Genomic DNA, 16117 nt, shown 5'->3' with positions numbered 1-16117 from the left:
GTCCAACCTTTTCGGTTGGACTTATGAACATTCCTTTTTTATTTCGGCTCCAGTTAGTTTAAAGTTCCAACTTTCGTAAAATTTTGGTTGCAAAGTTCAATAAGCCTAACTTTGCAAGGTGGGAGTATGTTAGAGATTGTAATATGTTTTTATAGTTGGTGTCACGTGACTCTGACTGCTGTTACTGCTTTTATTTAATTTTTATTGTTTTCACTTTAGTTTTTATGTTGGCAACCTATTTGAAATGTTTTTGTGCTGATTATTTAGTGTTCGAATTAGTTAGGTTCCGTAAATATCACTAAATTTAGATTGTTTTAGAATTAATAAATGTTTTGTTAAGTTTTAATTCGTATCTGTTTATTCATCTGTAGAACTTGTAGTTCATTTGAATAACACAAAAAGGCGTCCGCAGTATTTATTTCCAATTATTAGCGACAAGACCTTTGAGTTCATTTTATCTTTCCTTTCTCTGTTCTTATTTTTCCCTTTTTGCTGCACAATTTTTAATTTGTTTCTTCACAATGGGTGATGCGTTTACTAACGCATTGATGTACATATTCGTTTTATTCATGTAACTTTCGTTTATTCATGTAACTCATGTACTCATGTTTCGTTTTATTCATGTAACCGTATATTAAGAAAAAAATTTTATTCAACAATCTTATCACCAGTCTGACGGATTGCCCAGCCAAGAATTAAAGTTTTTGCCATTTTTACAAATTTGATGATTTTAAATTTAAGTTGCAGTCTTAGCTTTTTAAATTTAATTGTAATACTTTAATTATTTCGGTGCAGTTTCCGAATTTTTTTGACGTAATTTTTAGAATTTCCGATTACAACTATCTGTAAATACGTATATAACGTTCGGTTGCCTTCCTGAAACTGAACCTTCTCTTAGATCGAGGTAGTGGATCGGAGCATATTTGTCCGTGTGCTGCAAGCAGCCCCTAATCTTTCCGGATCATTTGCCTATGAGCCCTGTGCGTTTAAACTTGGGCCTTTTACTCGTTCACAGGCCTTCTTTGTCCATCGATTCAAGAGTGGTGCTCATGATCATGCGAGGCACGGGAGTTTAAGCCGATATCTCCACTTAGGTGTTTTCATGTTGGCGTGGGCGTTGTCATGGCGACGCGTCACCTAGTTAGAATTTGTCTTAATATTCTTTCTGTGCTACACGTGTGTTTGATTTACAAACTAATTTTATTTTAAGAAATAGCGTATACATGCATTCTTATGTAATGATTCTTCATTTATACTGTATCGGAAAAATTATCTTACTGACTCTAGTTTGTATCTTATCATTCCGGATCCGTTCGGTTAAGCCTATTTCGGATTCGTCTTTATTTCGAATTCAAAAGGGAACTAGTGAGTTTCTTTAACTTTGAAAAAGTGAAAACAATGAGTTTTGCTGCCTTTAGTAAAGACAGCAAAAGAAGAGGAAAAATTCTGATTTATCAATAGCGTGTCTATTCGTTTAATATAAATGTAATTTTTAAATGCTAAATAAAATTTAAATTTATGCTTTTAAAGTTTTTTTGTTCTTTTTTATCTTTATAACACTCGAAATTACTTTATCGCTTGATTAGTAATTTAAACTTTTTTCGATTGATTTTCTACCTATTTACTCCTTGAAATAAGCAGCTGTGAGACACCATTATCTTATTATGAATAATTTGCAATTTCACAAGAATTTCAAATCCGAAGGTAAAAATTGGAAAAAAAATTCAGAATTAAAAAACAAAAGTAATCATAAAATATGATAAAAATCCTTTTTGAAGATTTTATGATTTTAAACAGGTGTTTTTGTGGAAGCGGCTGGAAGTTATACACTATAAAATCATTCAGTACAGTTTACAGCAAATTTATAAATTAATTAAAATATAATAATTCTTATTACAGAATTAAAAACAAACATGCATATTTTACTGCGATCTTTTTCTTTGTCTGATGTATAGCAGCATTTAACACTTTTACCAACTCGCGTTAAAAGGGATTCCTACTTTAAATGTAAACAATCAAATACGATATTTAAATCTTGTCAACATATATGATTTCTAAAATGAAAATAAATCTCCTTTGGTGTCAATGAGTGACTATTTTGTGTTATTTTATTCCTCTTTAAGTGTTTAGATTTATTTACACAATATCGATTATATGTGGAAGAGCAATTTGATGCTGATTTGAAATAAAGTGTTTATTTGCGCAATTGTGTTAGGTTGATCAACATTATATTCGGAGAAACATTGCATCTTAGTCTTTACAGTGTAGAATCTTGTCTTCTAAAGACAGAAGTATTTACATAATTTTTATGCTGAAGGCAAACTTACTGATCTCCATTGTCAAAAATTTATATTATTTGGTTCTGAGTCTTGAATTCAAATTATGAATTGAACGAAACAACTAAAAATTTTTTGCTTTTGCATCAAATCAGATTCATTATTCTTTGTTTAAAACTCAATCATAGTGCCTTACAATCGTAATCCAAATAATAGTTGAAAAATTTGTCGCATTTTTAGTACAAAGCAGTTTTGAGTGCTACGCTACACATTAAATGTATAACTGATAACGGGGAATATTGATTTTGCCCGGATTATTTTCTGTATACTTAGAATAGGTTGACGGAAAATTGATGAAAAACCTTTTTTTATATATTTAACTTCCGATCATTCACTTATTCGCAGCTATAATTATTACTGACATTTTTGTCCCAACTATTATTATTATTATTATTAGTTGACTTGACTTGAGTTGTTAGCAAATCTGGAAACAAGGTCTAATAACAATCTGCAAGCTTTTACGCTTACAGCTGTTGGCATTTTCATTATGTTAGCACTTGTAAATTATGTTTTGACACTTAATATTTAAATTTTTGCATGGTTAAGCTTTAATTATGCCATATTTTACCTGGGTAGTTTTGTAACATCTTGACTTTGGAAAATTATTAATGAATGCTCACTCTCTGTAAAAAATTTAATCCATCTGATAACAAAAAATGGTGCCAACTATCTTGCATGAAACTATTTCCACTACACCAAACTCAAGCATAGTGTCTGGTAAATTTTATTTTACACTACATGATGGTAACCGTGATTGTTATTCAGTGGCTAAAATTCATAATTACAGTGAGATATGATGCACATAAGAATCAGTGTAGTTAGTTTTGCGATACAATTTTAAGCAAGAATCATAAATTTTGGATGTGTACAATATTTCTTAAAATGAAATTTGCTTGTTAATCAAACATGCACGCAGCACATGCGGCATATTTATAAGAATTCAAACAAAGAAGTGTATAGAAGTTAAATATTATAAAATAATTTTATGCAATTGCCACATATCTTATTCTTATTAGAATATAACTAAAAACACACGTGCATTTTATAACTATAAATGTGATTAGTTTGTCAAATCGATTCTACAAGATGTTTGAAATTATTTGGCAGATAATTTAACCTAAATTAATATTTTTTTATCAATCAGGAAAGAGAAACGAAACTTAATTGGTATTAAATAGGTTAAGACTAGCTTGTTAATTGTGTCCGACTAAAACGACACTTTTCATGTAAACAAACCTCAATATTGTCACTATTTTAAAATTACACAATAATTCACATTAAAACTTCTAATAAGGTTTCAAAAGCATTTGCTATAGTTTTAAAACGTGCCCTACAACCATTTCATGCAAAGATTTAGTTAAATAGTATAACTATACACTAATTACTAACTAAATTTTCAGAGATCCGAGAAACACAATATTATTCGTGTTAAGACTTAACTATACCCTTTTTAGTCTGTATGAACACTCAATTTCATATTCACTTAATGTAAAATAAGCATTCGCACTATTCTTAGAGTTTTTCAACACCAAATTCGGATAGGTATTAAACCACAGTTTTTACAATGTACTCATTGAAAACAGGAGACGAATACCAATCTATCTCTGGCTTCGGTCTTCACTGGTCTTTATCCCAAAACTGAGAAAAAGTATAGTGAATAAATCAAGAATATGGAGAAATTTAATGTGTTTCTGGCATTATGGAAGCACTAAAAATCTTAGTTATTTTTATCGAAGTGTTTCGGTTATGATTTTTGTGAAATTATAGCTTAATAATAAACAGCAAAAGTTGGTAAAAAAATTGGCAATTTTATCATGATACCTTAGCAAGGCATGAAAACTATCTATTCGGTTAAATTGACTTTTTAGTTTCGTACTTTTTACTAAATATAATAAATTTCAATAAGTTGGAGTTTAGATGGGTAATTCTTAAGGAAAAAAACACACTTAACTGCATTTGTTTGTTAGAATTTTGATGAAAAATTCAATACTTTTCAAATTTCTGAGTCTCCTTTTCAGCATTTAATTTTTGTTAATTAGATGATGAATAATACTTTGTTAACTTCTAACATTATTATACATTTTTACTTTACATCATTGTACACCGAAGAGCCATTACATTATGACCACCTTCATCTATAACAATGGACTCAACCAGGTTTACATGGTTTCTCGCCCAGGAACAATGTTTTCATGGGGCACGTTAGGACCCAGAATCCTCATAGAACAATCCCTGACGTCTGTAAGCTACTTGAACATAGTTGCAAACCAGATTCACCCATTCATGGCATTCCAACGATTTTTCCTGCGGGGGATGGTGTTTATCAACAAGATAATGCACCATGTCATAAGGGTCAAATCGTCGAGTAACATTCCAGTGACATTCGAGTAACATTCAAGTTCTCCTGACCTTAATCCAATAGAGCATTTGTGGTCCTACTTTGAAAACCAAATTCGTGCTGCCACGCTACTCCCTCGCAATGTGAGGGCATTGTAGGACTAGTTGGTGAGTGCTTGGTACCAGATACCTCAGACTACCAATCAGCACCTTATGGAATCAATGCCACGGTGGGTGCTAGCAGTTTTGAGGGCTAAAGGTGGTCCTACATGTTATTAGCAGGGTGGTCATAATGTAATAGCTCTTCGGTGTATATTTAGTTAAATTTGTTCTTTCATATTTTTAAAATAAAAAAATACAATGCATTAATGAAGAAACTTTTAATAAGGAGAAAGCGGAAGCAACTTTTAAGGGGGCATAACCTACACATCAATAAATAAGTTTCTTCTTCATCAACAATAAATTATACATTTATGGCTTTAAGCACTATTGTTGGAATTTAGAAATATCTAAGTGAAATTTTTTTTCGCGTATTATAGAAATATCAGTCAAAGAAATATCGGGCAAGTTCATAACGGGGGCAATAGTTCTTTGTTTAAAAATAAACATCAGTATAGAATACCATCAGGCAATAGCTTATCAATTTAAAAAAAAGTGCAAGGAATACTGAGCGTTTGTTCATTACATTAAAAGTACGTGTAATTCGTACCTTTCTAAACCTGAACAAGAAAGGAAAAGACCAGTTCTCCATAAAGAGGCAATTAGAATTGAAGCTTTTTGCAATACAAGTTTTTTGTTTTGAAAACCAGATGCAATATTTGAAAGAGACCATCATATTGTAAGCAAAATAACGTTGGTATGTGAGGAATTATAATTTTCAAAGCAAGTGTATCCCTCCCACCTTGCGATATATTGTTATTTATCTTTAACGACAGTAACTTGTGATAGAGGATAATTAGGGAATCTAAATATTTATAGAAATAGTCATATTGAGTAGTGGCATAGTAATAATGGATGATTTGAAAAAAGTTGAAAAATGAAGTTTAAGTGTACAGTAATTGTAAAAGGGAATACAAAAGTAAATAAATCTAAAGCCGTCAATTAAGAAGGAGTTAAAATTTACAAAATTAAGTGAAGCAATACCTATAAATAATAAAAGATATAAATAATTTCTTGCATTTATATTTATCGATTTTATTTTAAATTAAAAAAATCACAATTATCATCAAAGGAAAAGTTATCTGTTTGAGTTAAATGTGAAGAAAAAAAAAAACTGAAATACGCATTCTATATCATATCAAATATAAATTGCGAAATTCATTTAAATATCGTGTTTTTAATATTATTTACTTGATAAATAAATAAAAAACCTTCAATAAAGCAGATTTTTGGAGAAAAAAAATGTTTTTTTAATCACTAGCAGCAGCTTTTTCCCATAACCATTTGATAAGAGGACGTTTAAAAGAGGCAAATCCTAGTTATTCAAATTTATAGTTTCCAGAAATTGCTTAGAATATCTTACATTTACAGATATGAAGACTAGTATCTTTCTAGTTAGTTTGCTGTCTGTTGCTTTAGCTGGTGTCATTCAGCTAAGTCCTGAAGAAAGAGAAGGTAATAATAAGTTTATTTAAAGATAGAAAACGTTATAAAATATTTTTTGTAATATACTTTATTTAATGTTAACGTCTTTTAATGTGAAAGTAAAAGGCAACTAAAACTCATAATTTTCATAAGTTCATAGTTAAAAATTTACAACGATTCTTCTCTAATGTAGCTTTTTTTAATTTTTATATCTATAAAAAAGTTTTTTGAAATAAAAATTAATACAAATCTAACATGAGGTGCCGTAATATTCTTAGATATTATTTCCTCCGTTCTTAAATATTATTTTCGTCTTTTATCATTTTAGTATTTTGTAAAAACATACATTATTAGTATACTGTAAAAAAATCTTGGGGATATTACGGTATAAAGTACCAGCACTTTGGGTATCATCCGTAAAACCCATTTTACCGAAAAATACATTTTATAGTAAAATTCATTTACCGTGAAATACCGCAATTTTTGCAGTATTATTGAGTAATTTATATTAATTTGATTTTATGGTAATTATTAAAGTAAAAAAAAATGGTATATTAGATTTTTTGTTTCTAACATTACAACATGACGTATTAGATTTTTTGGTTCCTTGTTCTGGTTAAAATAAAGTTTTAAGATAAAAAGTACCGGCTTCCTGAGTTCCGGTACTTTTTACTGTAATTTAATACGAAAGTTTTCACTCATAAGGTCACTAAAGGGTACTCATAAGTACCCTTTAAGTAGTATTTTCTAAATAGTATTTCACAAAATCCATGCATAAATTCATGATAAAATATATTATTTTAATAAAAATTACTTTGATAAAAATTATTTCTTTTTGAAAAAAAAATGAATTATTTATAATTTTCAACATTTTTATGTTTAGTTATTGATATAATAATTTTTACTTATAAATAAGAAGCAGTTTTTGAAATTAAATTGTTTAGCACATTTTTAAATAATTGAAAATATAAAATAATGGACTGTAAATATTCCTTCGTAAAGCAAATAAAAATATTTTCTTTGTATGTTTCAATTAAATTAAAATAATGACCATCCAAAATTTGTTGCGTCATACTCGTTACATGCATCATTCCCTTCGGTAGAATATTTCTACCTTAAAGGGAATTTTAAATGCAGCTTTAGAAAGAGTAGGTCAAAGCCCATATTCAGTTAAAGGAGTATAAAAAAAACATAACATGTTTTTTTCTACCGGTGAAACGGGAATTAAACAATGAAAACTGATTGTTAATTTCATAAATTTAATATTTTTAAGATTAGAAAAAACATAACATGTTATTCTTTACTCGGTGAAACGGGAATTAAACAATGAAAACTGATTGTTAATTTCATAAATTTAATATTTTAAAGATTAGAAAAAACATAACATGTTATTCTTTACTCGGTGAAACGGGAATTAAACAATGAAAACTGATTGCTAATTTCATAAATTTAATATTTTAAAGATTTGAAAAAACATAACATGTTTTTCTTTACTCGGTGAAACGGGAATTAAACAATGAAATCTGATTGTTAATTTCATAAATTTAATATTTTAGGAGCGAGAAATGCTCTATTCAATCCTGAATTGTTCGATGGTGATATGAGAGGAATTGTTTTTGTAAGTATTAATTTCCTATTAAACAATACTTCTATTAATTGCAGATAATATCAGTTGATAAGTCTGAAAAAAATCAATAAAATGCTGTGATAAGTTAGATTAATAAACGAATCTTTTGTTTGACGTGAAGTATCTAGAAAAAAAGTACTATATTTATTAAATAGTATTTCAAATCTGAATTAAATTACATTCATGGCGAAACTTAATGAAAATGCTACTAACTGTAGAATTTTAATTAAAAATACTTTTGTAGTTATGATTCAAATCTTTCCTACTGAAATTTGGATTGACATAAAGACCATAATAGATTATTCAAAAGATTGAACAACATATCATTTTAGCACTTTTTCTGATAGACGAAAAATATATACCTTAATTTATAGCAAATTAAAAATTTTCAACAGAGTATACAATATCTTAATTAAAAATAAAATAAAAATACATATAATTTAATTACTTTCTAGTTAAGTCAATCGATAGCTTTTACGCAGTTCATTTTAAAACACTTCTGCCAAAAGTCTCTTTCCCTGCATAACTATTGAATTGATTTTTAAGAAGATGTTTTATTTTGTTTTCTAAAATCTCTTCTTTTCAAAGTTTTTTGATGTAATCTATTTCAAAATTCAGAAACTTAAAGATTTGGTTGATTTAAAGTCAAAGATTAGACTTCTTAAAAAAGAAATTCGTTAATAAGTATACTAAATAAGAGCAATCTTTTAAAGATCATTGCAATATCTCCTGAAAAATTACATGTAAAGCACAAAAAAACAAAACAATTATTCTTAAATCGCAATCAGAGGTTTACAAAGAAACGAAAAAAAAATATTCCTCTTGGCAGAAAACTTTAAGATTTGAAATTTAAATTTGTGGTATCATTTATATTTGTTTTCTGAATAAGTTAACTTTATATTGGTTCTAGATAACTTAAAATCAAAAACTAAAAATGCCAATAATTAAATCTAATTGATTAACTTAGCTTTCTAAGTTATTTTTTTATTGAAGATCATTGAAGTAGGCGCGAACTAAAATTAAAACCTTTGTTAAGAGATTTAGGTATCTGAAAGTGAAATTTAAATTGATGCTAGAATAAAACTTTTATAACTTTCATTATTGTAATTCGAAAATTAACAAACAAAGATGTAATTTTTAATGATTTAAGGAGAGGGCTTGAAATATACAAATTAGTTTATGCAGAATCTAGTTTAAGTAACGAAAAGAGTCATAATTTTTTTAAAATCAAAATTACCGTACTTGTTTTAAAAAGAATTTCAGTCCATGATACATAAATTAATGTACGGTTATCTGAATAGGCGTGCTTTTTTTGACAAGATTTTCAATATTTGAAAAATGGGTGTAGCAGAAATTTCAAAAATATGGTCTCATAAGTTTATCTAGGATAAGAATGGTTGAAAAACTTTCAAATGTAAATTATTTTTTATAAAAAGTGTAATTTTAAGTCCCAAGATCGAAAATATTATGGAAATCGGTCAGACTATTTCTGAGGAATGAAAATTAAAAGAACTCCGCATTTCCAGAGATTTTGCTATTTAAGAGAATTATTCAAATTATTCATATTCTCATTTTAATATCATTTAAGATTTGAATATTCTCATTTAACACTGAGTTCCTTTTGAAATTGCAATTTTTTTCATGTATTGTTAATTATATATTTGATTTATGTTTTATAAATATACTATTTTGAAATTAATAATTCTACATAGGATGACGATCGAAATGCTATTGTTGGAAACCATTTCAGATGGCCAAATGCAGTTGTGCCTTACGTCATTGATCATACTTTGAGTAAGAATATAATTATTATTAAGAGATTTTTTTCTAAGATTAATTACTAATTTCTTACTAAGTTTTAAGTTACTTCATTTACCAACTACGCGTATGTATTGCTGAAAAATATAATTTGAAAATTGCTGATTTAACTAAAGTGTAATTACTGTACGAGTAATTTAATACATTCTAATTTATTTAATGTATTTACTATACTTTTTACGAATTTAATTTCTTTTCAAATACTTGTGCCTTTGTTTTCCTTTTAAGATCCTTGTTTTTATTCTAAGTATTAATTTATTTAAAATTTATCAAGAGAAGAAGAATAAAACTGTATTAGTTTTATCAAGCATTTGGTTGTTAAGACTTAGTTGCAGAAAAAAAAACTGCAATTGGAACTTTTTTTACAATTTTAAGGTCACAACAAAAAAGTTTTGTAATTTTTAAAATAATTTTTCAGTTTTTAATGAAAATAAATTAAATATTATTTAAAGCTCTATTTAACACTGCTGTGTTCATTCTAAGTCACGATGGGTACTAAATTACAATTTTCGTGTTAATATATAGTCACAATCGTCTTCTCTGCTCCTCGTGCAGGCTATTTCGCCTTATTTAGCTTGATGAATGCTTTGGGCCTACTTGCTACCATCAAACCTCACACGATTACCACATTTACTGTATTTAATGATGCTGGTGGTCTCGTGTTTTTTGTAATGGGTTCCAATTTTAGCTCTGTGCCCTTCCAATCAACATTAGGTACTAGTCCTTAAGAGTGCTTCAGTCCCCCTTGTCGATACCATGCTAGAGTAGATTTCCCTATATTGCGACCCTCTTTCCATTGGAACTACGTTGTTCAACTCCTACCGTATTTAGCACATTCTATCATGGTTTGTTTAAAGTGAGACAGTTCTGCGATATGGAGATTTTTGAGCACACACCAAATTTTCAACTCTTGAAAAGTAAGCATTCGTTTGACACTTCATACTGGAATCGTTCAGGATCTAGTTTGATCGTTCTGCTTAAAATATTCCAATAAGATTTTCAATTTTTAAATGTATATTTTATTTTATATTTTATTATATAATGTATATTTTATTTATTATTATTTTGCATGAGAAAGTTGCGATAAAAAATACACTCGTTGAAGCGTTAGAAGGAATTTTGTATCAAATTGAATAGTATGTTATCTAAGCATTTTTAATTAAACACAAAATAGTTTGTTTATTACATAAAGAGAAAAATATAACATTTCCTATCTTTTCTACAAATTGAAACAGATTAAATCATTTTGTTTGTTTTTGAACGGTGTCAGAACATATTGAACGTCACAGGCTTCCTTGTGTCTATTTTATTAATTTTTCCTTCTGTATAGTGTATTGTGTTAAACATTTCCTTATGACCCAATACTTATTGTGGGTCAAAAATGAGAAAGTTTTTCAGAGATATGCAGCCATTTATAGCAATGCTGCCAAAAGCATCAGTTTATACTGCAAGTGACTAACTTGCAACTAAAGTTGGTAAGTAAGTATCTGTCTTTAAGAATAAATTATTTTCTTTCTATTTCAGTAAGCAATTAAAAATGATAAGAAATAATAATTTCATAAGTTCTTAAATCAAAATTCATTTCGAATATTTATTTCTCTTTCTTATTTATCAAGGTCAAATAGATGCACAAACACCCATAAAAGAAGCATTTGAAGAATATCACACAAAAACCTGCGTCCGATTTGTCGAAAGGACTAATGAGGAAGACTACGTTGAACTCAAATGGGCACCAGCCGATAAGTAATTATTTTTTTTCCAAACAAAAAATATACCATTTTCCATAATTAAAAAAGTAACTCAAAATTAACTCATTTAGTATGCATAGAGAAAATTCTTGATAATAAAACCAAAGTAAACTGTATTTAAGCAATTAATTTAGTAATTTTCCCGTTCATATGGTAACGGTTTACCGAAAATTCTGGTTTTCAAAATTTTAGTCCTTATTACCTCACATTTAATAATAATCACAAAAGGAAAAAGTAAATTTAACCAAATAAATATTTTATGCTTTGCTCTAGTTATCACAATAAAATTACGAAATTGTACCACATTAAACAAAATTTATCACATACTATTAAATTATTGTTCATTGTTAAGTTTTCAAAATCCTTTACCAAAGTGTTTCACTTTTGATGTCTCTATAGATCCAGAAACACTGTATATTTTATTATGTTCTAGTAGTTTTGACCATACATTTTTTCTCAGTTGGATTTGATGAAGAACTTGAGATAAACGCAATTATATTCTTAAAAACTTAAAAGCTTTGAACCCCCGTCTTCTTACAATTTAACTTTCCTTTCATATTATTATTCACATAATGCATCAGTATATATCGCACAATTTAAAGAAAAAAAACATTTTTTTATCTTTTTATGAATTACAGATTTAATAAAAAATAACTTCCTTAATGGGACTGAAAATATTAAATATATAATAAAATGCAGTATTCTGAATATACTCATGACAGTTTTAATTATACAAAATAAAACTGTTCTAGTCATTTAAAACCTGGCAGAGAAAAAGGAAAGTCCCTCATTTGTAAAGTATTCATTCTATTTATGAGGATAGGCACTCTTCGATTTTAAAAAAAACTGATTTTTGTTGTATGATTTCGATTTTCAATTTTTAGTCTTGACCATGTGCCTGCCTTTGATAATTTTATAAAATAATCAATTACGAGGCAGTAATATTAGATTTCGTTTTTATTAATGATTCGAAAAGGATATAATGATAAGTGAAGATGATGCTGTTTTTAAAAATTTCACTAATAACTTAGATTACAAAACACACAAAATAAGAATATTAATAAAATGTTACATAATGAAATGTTAAGTCAAAAAATAAACTTGTGTGATTTCAGTCAAAAAATACTCCAATTATACTAAATTAAATAGCGTTTCGATTTGCAATTGGGAGGGGAAAACAAGATACGCCATTAAATTTGTGCTGAAAAAAAGAAAAGAATATTGAAATGAAAATTAATATGTTCATGTGATTCTTAAAAATATAAAATCTCTTAACAGGTGCGATTCGCAAGTCGGAAGAATCGGTGGCAAACAGGAAATAAATTTAGGTGGCCGCTGTTGGTTTTTAGGAACAGTTATTCACGAATTGGGACATGCCCTTGGATTCTACCACGAACATAACAGATCAGACAGAGATGATTATTTGATCGTTTACAAAGAAAACGTACGAGAAGGTGAGTGCTTCATCACTTGCTTAATCTCTTCTCTGCCGAATTTCAGATCCAAAAGTGCATTCTTTTATTGCTAAAAATTAATATATGTTCTATCCTAAATTCGAAAAAGACAAATAATTTTGTTAGAAAGTATATTTTTGCTTGACCAATTAGTGGTGAAATATGTGATGTCTCATCCACTGATTTCCAGTTTTCCCTGCTATGCACTCAAGTTTTATATTGAAAAAATACGCTGGGATAACATCTTTATAACTCTGTTGTTGCAAGGTGTTTAAGATAAATATCTGATTACAAAAATAAGGTAAAAATATTTTAGAAAATAATTTTCCTAACTCACAGTTTAAGCAGCTTCACAATCAGTCTTACGCGTCAGAGCTTAAAAACTACGTTTATCACAAAACTGAAATAATTTATTGCAGTTAATATGCAACGGTAACACTACTGAAAGCAAAATTGCAGAAAGTACAAAATGATTCTGATTTCAGTGCAAGGCTGGAAATCTCACTGCGAAAATTGGGAAGAAACTGGTACTAGTTGCGCCATCTACTAGCAATATTTAGAAATATAAAAATCTCCCGATTTAAAGAGAGGTATAAGTAGCGACGAATTCAATTTGAATGATGCTATTCTTCTCTTCGTTGCATAGCATACGATGCTGACTATATGGACACAAAAACGTCGAACTTATGAAATACGACGCCAACAGAGAAAGAGTTAAAATTGTTTATGCATAATAGAACTTACTTCATCTTGTATTTGCCTGGGATCTGTGACAGTTGCTTATATTAATGATGGATGAAATATGTGGAAGTGATATTTTTAATTAAGAGTGAAATTTGCCAAACTTATATTTCCTTATTCAAATGAAACTAAATTCTAGAAATAGGCTTTAATTTTTTTTAAAAATAATCTGTTAGTATTTAATTTTAAGTACATGAAATAATTACTCGATGTAATTTTTGATTTCATTGAACATTATCTACGCACATATAATAGTCCAGCGTAATCCCGGAAAAAAGCGCTGAGTTTAATTCTCTCTGTCGTTGAAAAGAAGTTTAAATAACTCATATGTGAGAGAAAGAAATATGAGTCAAAAATGCGTGAGAGAGAGAGTTGGATGGCTGCCGGCAGCATTCAAACCTAGGACCTCCGAGTCCGTGGTACATGCTGTGATCACCATAGTTGGACACACCAGTCCAGGGGGAGTATAAAGCTTTATATAGTGATCACCTTAATGATATATCATGAGATACATTAAGCTCGCTGAAAAAGATTTTATGATACAGCGAAATATGTAAAACTAAGCAAATGGGACCATATTTTCCAAATTACAACCTTTGCTTCTTGAAATTTGAAATTAGTATGGAATGATGCGTCATTGAGTCTTTATAAAGATTCCAAACTCTGCCTGGTCTGGGATATACAACTTTGATGGCTGGACCATCCCACTACGAACACGGAGGTCATTTATTCGAATCCTGTCTGCTGCAAACAGGCATCTTTCTCACACATTTCGCCCTTCCCACACATTTCGCTTTGCATTATATGCTGTTTGAACTTGTGGTTTGTAAATTTGACTATGTGGTTTGAATATGTGGTTTGTAAATTTGGCTATGTGGTTTGAATAGGTGGTTTGTAAATTTGACTATGTGAGTTGAATATGTGGTTTGTAAATTTGACTACTAATTGTTTCGGAGTTATTTTGTCACATTTTTGCTCAATTTCGAGAAATTGTTACAGTGAGAAATGAATTAAAGAGGTTTAAGCATCAAATCATGAGGCGACAAAATAATCCAGTACTTCGTATCTTTTATTTCCCATTCGGCAATATGAGACTCATTTTTCACTATTAAAATTAATTAAAAAATTTCGAAAAATTGCGTAAAAATGTATTCTATTTTACAACCAAACAACACGCTATAAAATACAGATAATTGAAAAATGTATAATCATAGAAAAAAAATAAGCGCAGCACATTGTTTTGTTAATTTCTAATCTTGATTTTAATACTCAAACTGGCGTTCCATAAATTATACTAATTTATGTTTTTAAATCTTTTTGTACTGTATAAATAAAAAAAGCAAAATTGTTAACACTAAAACTTAAATACAATTTCGATTGTTAAAAAGAAATCAGACAATTTCATATGATTTATGAGATTCTACTTAGCAATACAAAAGTGGTGTTAACAAACGGGTTGAAGCATTTTAGCGAAACCAATTTAAGATGTTTCTTAATAATTAGGGTTTCTAATATTTTAAAGGGAAGCAGTATTACCATTTCAATTTAAATAGTTTAAAAAAGCAAGGGATCGCGTTTTTCTTCTTCCTTTTTTTGGGAGGGAGATTTAAAATTTTCAGATTTAAAATTCAGTCTTTTCCTTAAACAAAACAATTATATTTGAAGTGTACCTTATAAGAAATTATGTTATTTAATCACATTCGCAAATGAAACTTAAAAGAATAGCATATAAGGCTGATTTTGTGTAATTTTGCTTTTAGTTACTTTCTACACTTTTAGTTTTTCATGCCTTCAGTAGTCATAGTTATATAGATATACTTTCATATACTTTTATATAGATATACTTCAGTTATATAGATAAACTTTCTAAAGCAAATCTCATTAAGGAAATGTTTTTACCACTCAGGTGATGAACACAATTTCAACAAGATTGCTCCACACCAAAATATCTTGTACAACGACTACGACTATGACTCAATTATGCACTATGGTAACGTATCCATGTCCAAAAATTCAAAACAAACCATGGAAGCCATAAATGGACATCCATTGAAGGAACCTTTCGAGAAACCAGGAATGACTGAAAGTGATATCGAAAGAGTCAAGAAAATGTACAATTGTGCTTAGTTTGTATCGAAACAATATTACGATTGTTAACACGATATGATTAATAACTAAATGAACTAATAAACTTAATATGACTAATGATATAAATTTATCTTTGAAATTTATTTAATTATTATACTGTTTTATTACTTACCAATTAAGATGCGCATCCATTGTAATCGAAAGTAAAGAAGTCTTACTGATTGCCTCAAACAAACGTTTACTTGATTATAAATATCCTTTTCATCCTAACGCAAAATAAAGTACTCAAAAATAGTCACATTCTATGTAAAACATAATTAAAGCCTCATAAATTTTGTAATTCTAGTTAAGCACACTGAAAACCTTTTTTTAAAAGTAAATAAA

At 28.6% G+C, this 16117-nt stretch overlaps 1 protein-coding gene across 1 annotated transcript; it reads left to right on the top strand.

Moving 5' to 3' along the window:
- Nucleotides 1-6131: 6131 nt before the first annotated feature.
- On the top strand, nucleotides 6132-15859 carry LOC147807157 (astacin-like metalloprotease toxin 5). The gene is made up of 6 exons (XM_087167865.1): nucleotides 6132-6287; nucleotides 7814-7875; nucleotides 9597-9678; nucleotides 11319-11445; nucleotides 12729-12904; nucleotides 15552-15859. Exons 1-6 carry the CDS (start codon nucleotides 6206-6208, stop codon nucleotides 15770-15772), a joined length of 750 nt encoding a protein of 249 aa, XP_087023991.1. The 5' UTR covers nucleotides 6132-6205; the 3' UTR covers nucleotides 15773-15859.
- Nucleotides 15860-16117: the final 258 nt, after the last annotated feature.

The sequence above is a fragment of the Parasteatoda tepidariorum genome, chromosome 7, assembly GCF_982258835.1.
Source record: "Parasteatoda tepidariorum strain Cologne lab strain chromosome 7, Ptep-v5.0, whole genome shotgun sequence".
NCBI classification, from domain to species: Eukaryota; Metazoa; Arthropoda; class Arachnida; order Araneae; family Theridiidae; genus Parasteatoda; species Parasteatoda tepidariorum.
This window is presented reverse-complemented; position numbering and strand designations above follow the sequence as displayed.

Coding starts and splice junctions, on each gene's coding strand:
- LOC147807157 (XM_087167865.1), top strand. CDS start 6,206: ATGAAGACTAGTATCTTTCTAGTTAGTTTGCTGTCTGTTGCTTTAGCT. Junction 11,446..12,728: donor AAATGGGCACCAGCCGATAA/GTAATTATTTTT, acceptor ATCTCTTAACAG/GTGCGATTCGCAAGTCGGAA. Junction 12,905..15,551: donor CAAAGAAAACGTACGAGAAG/GTGAGTGCTTCA, acceptor TTTACCACTCAG/GTGATGAACACAATTTCAAC.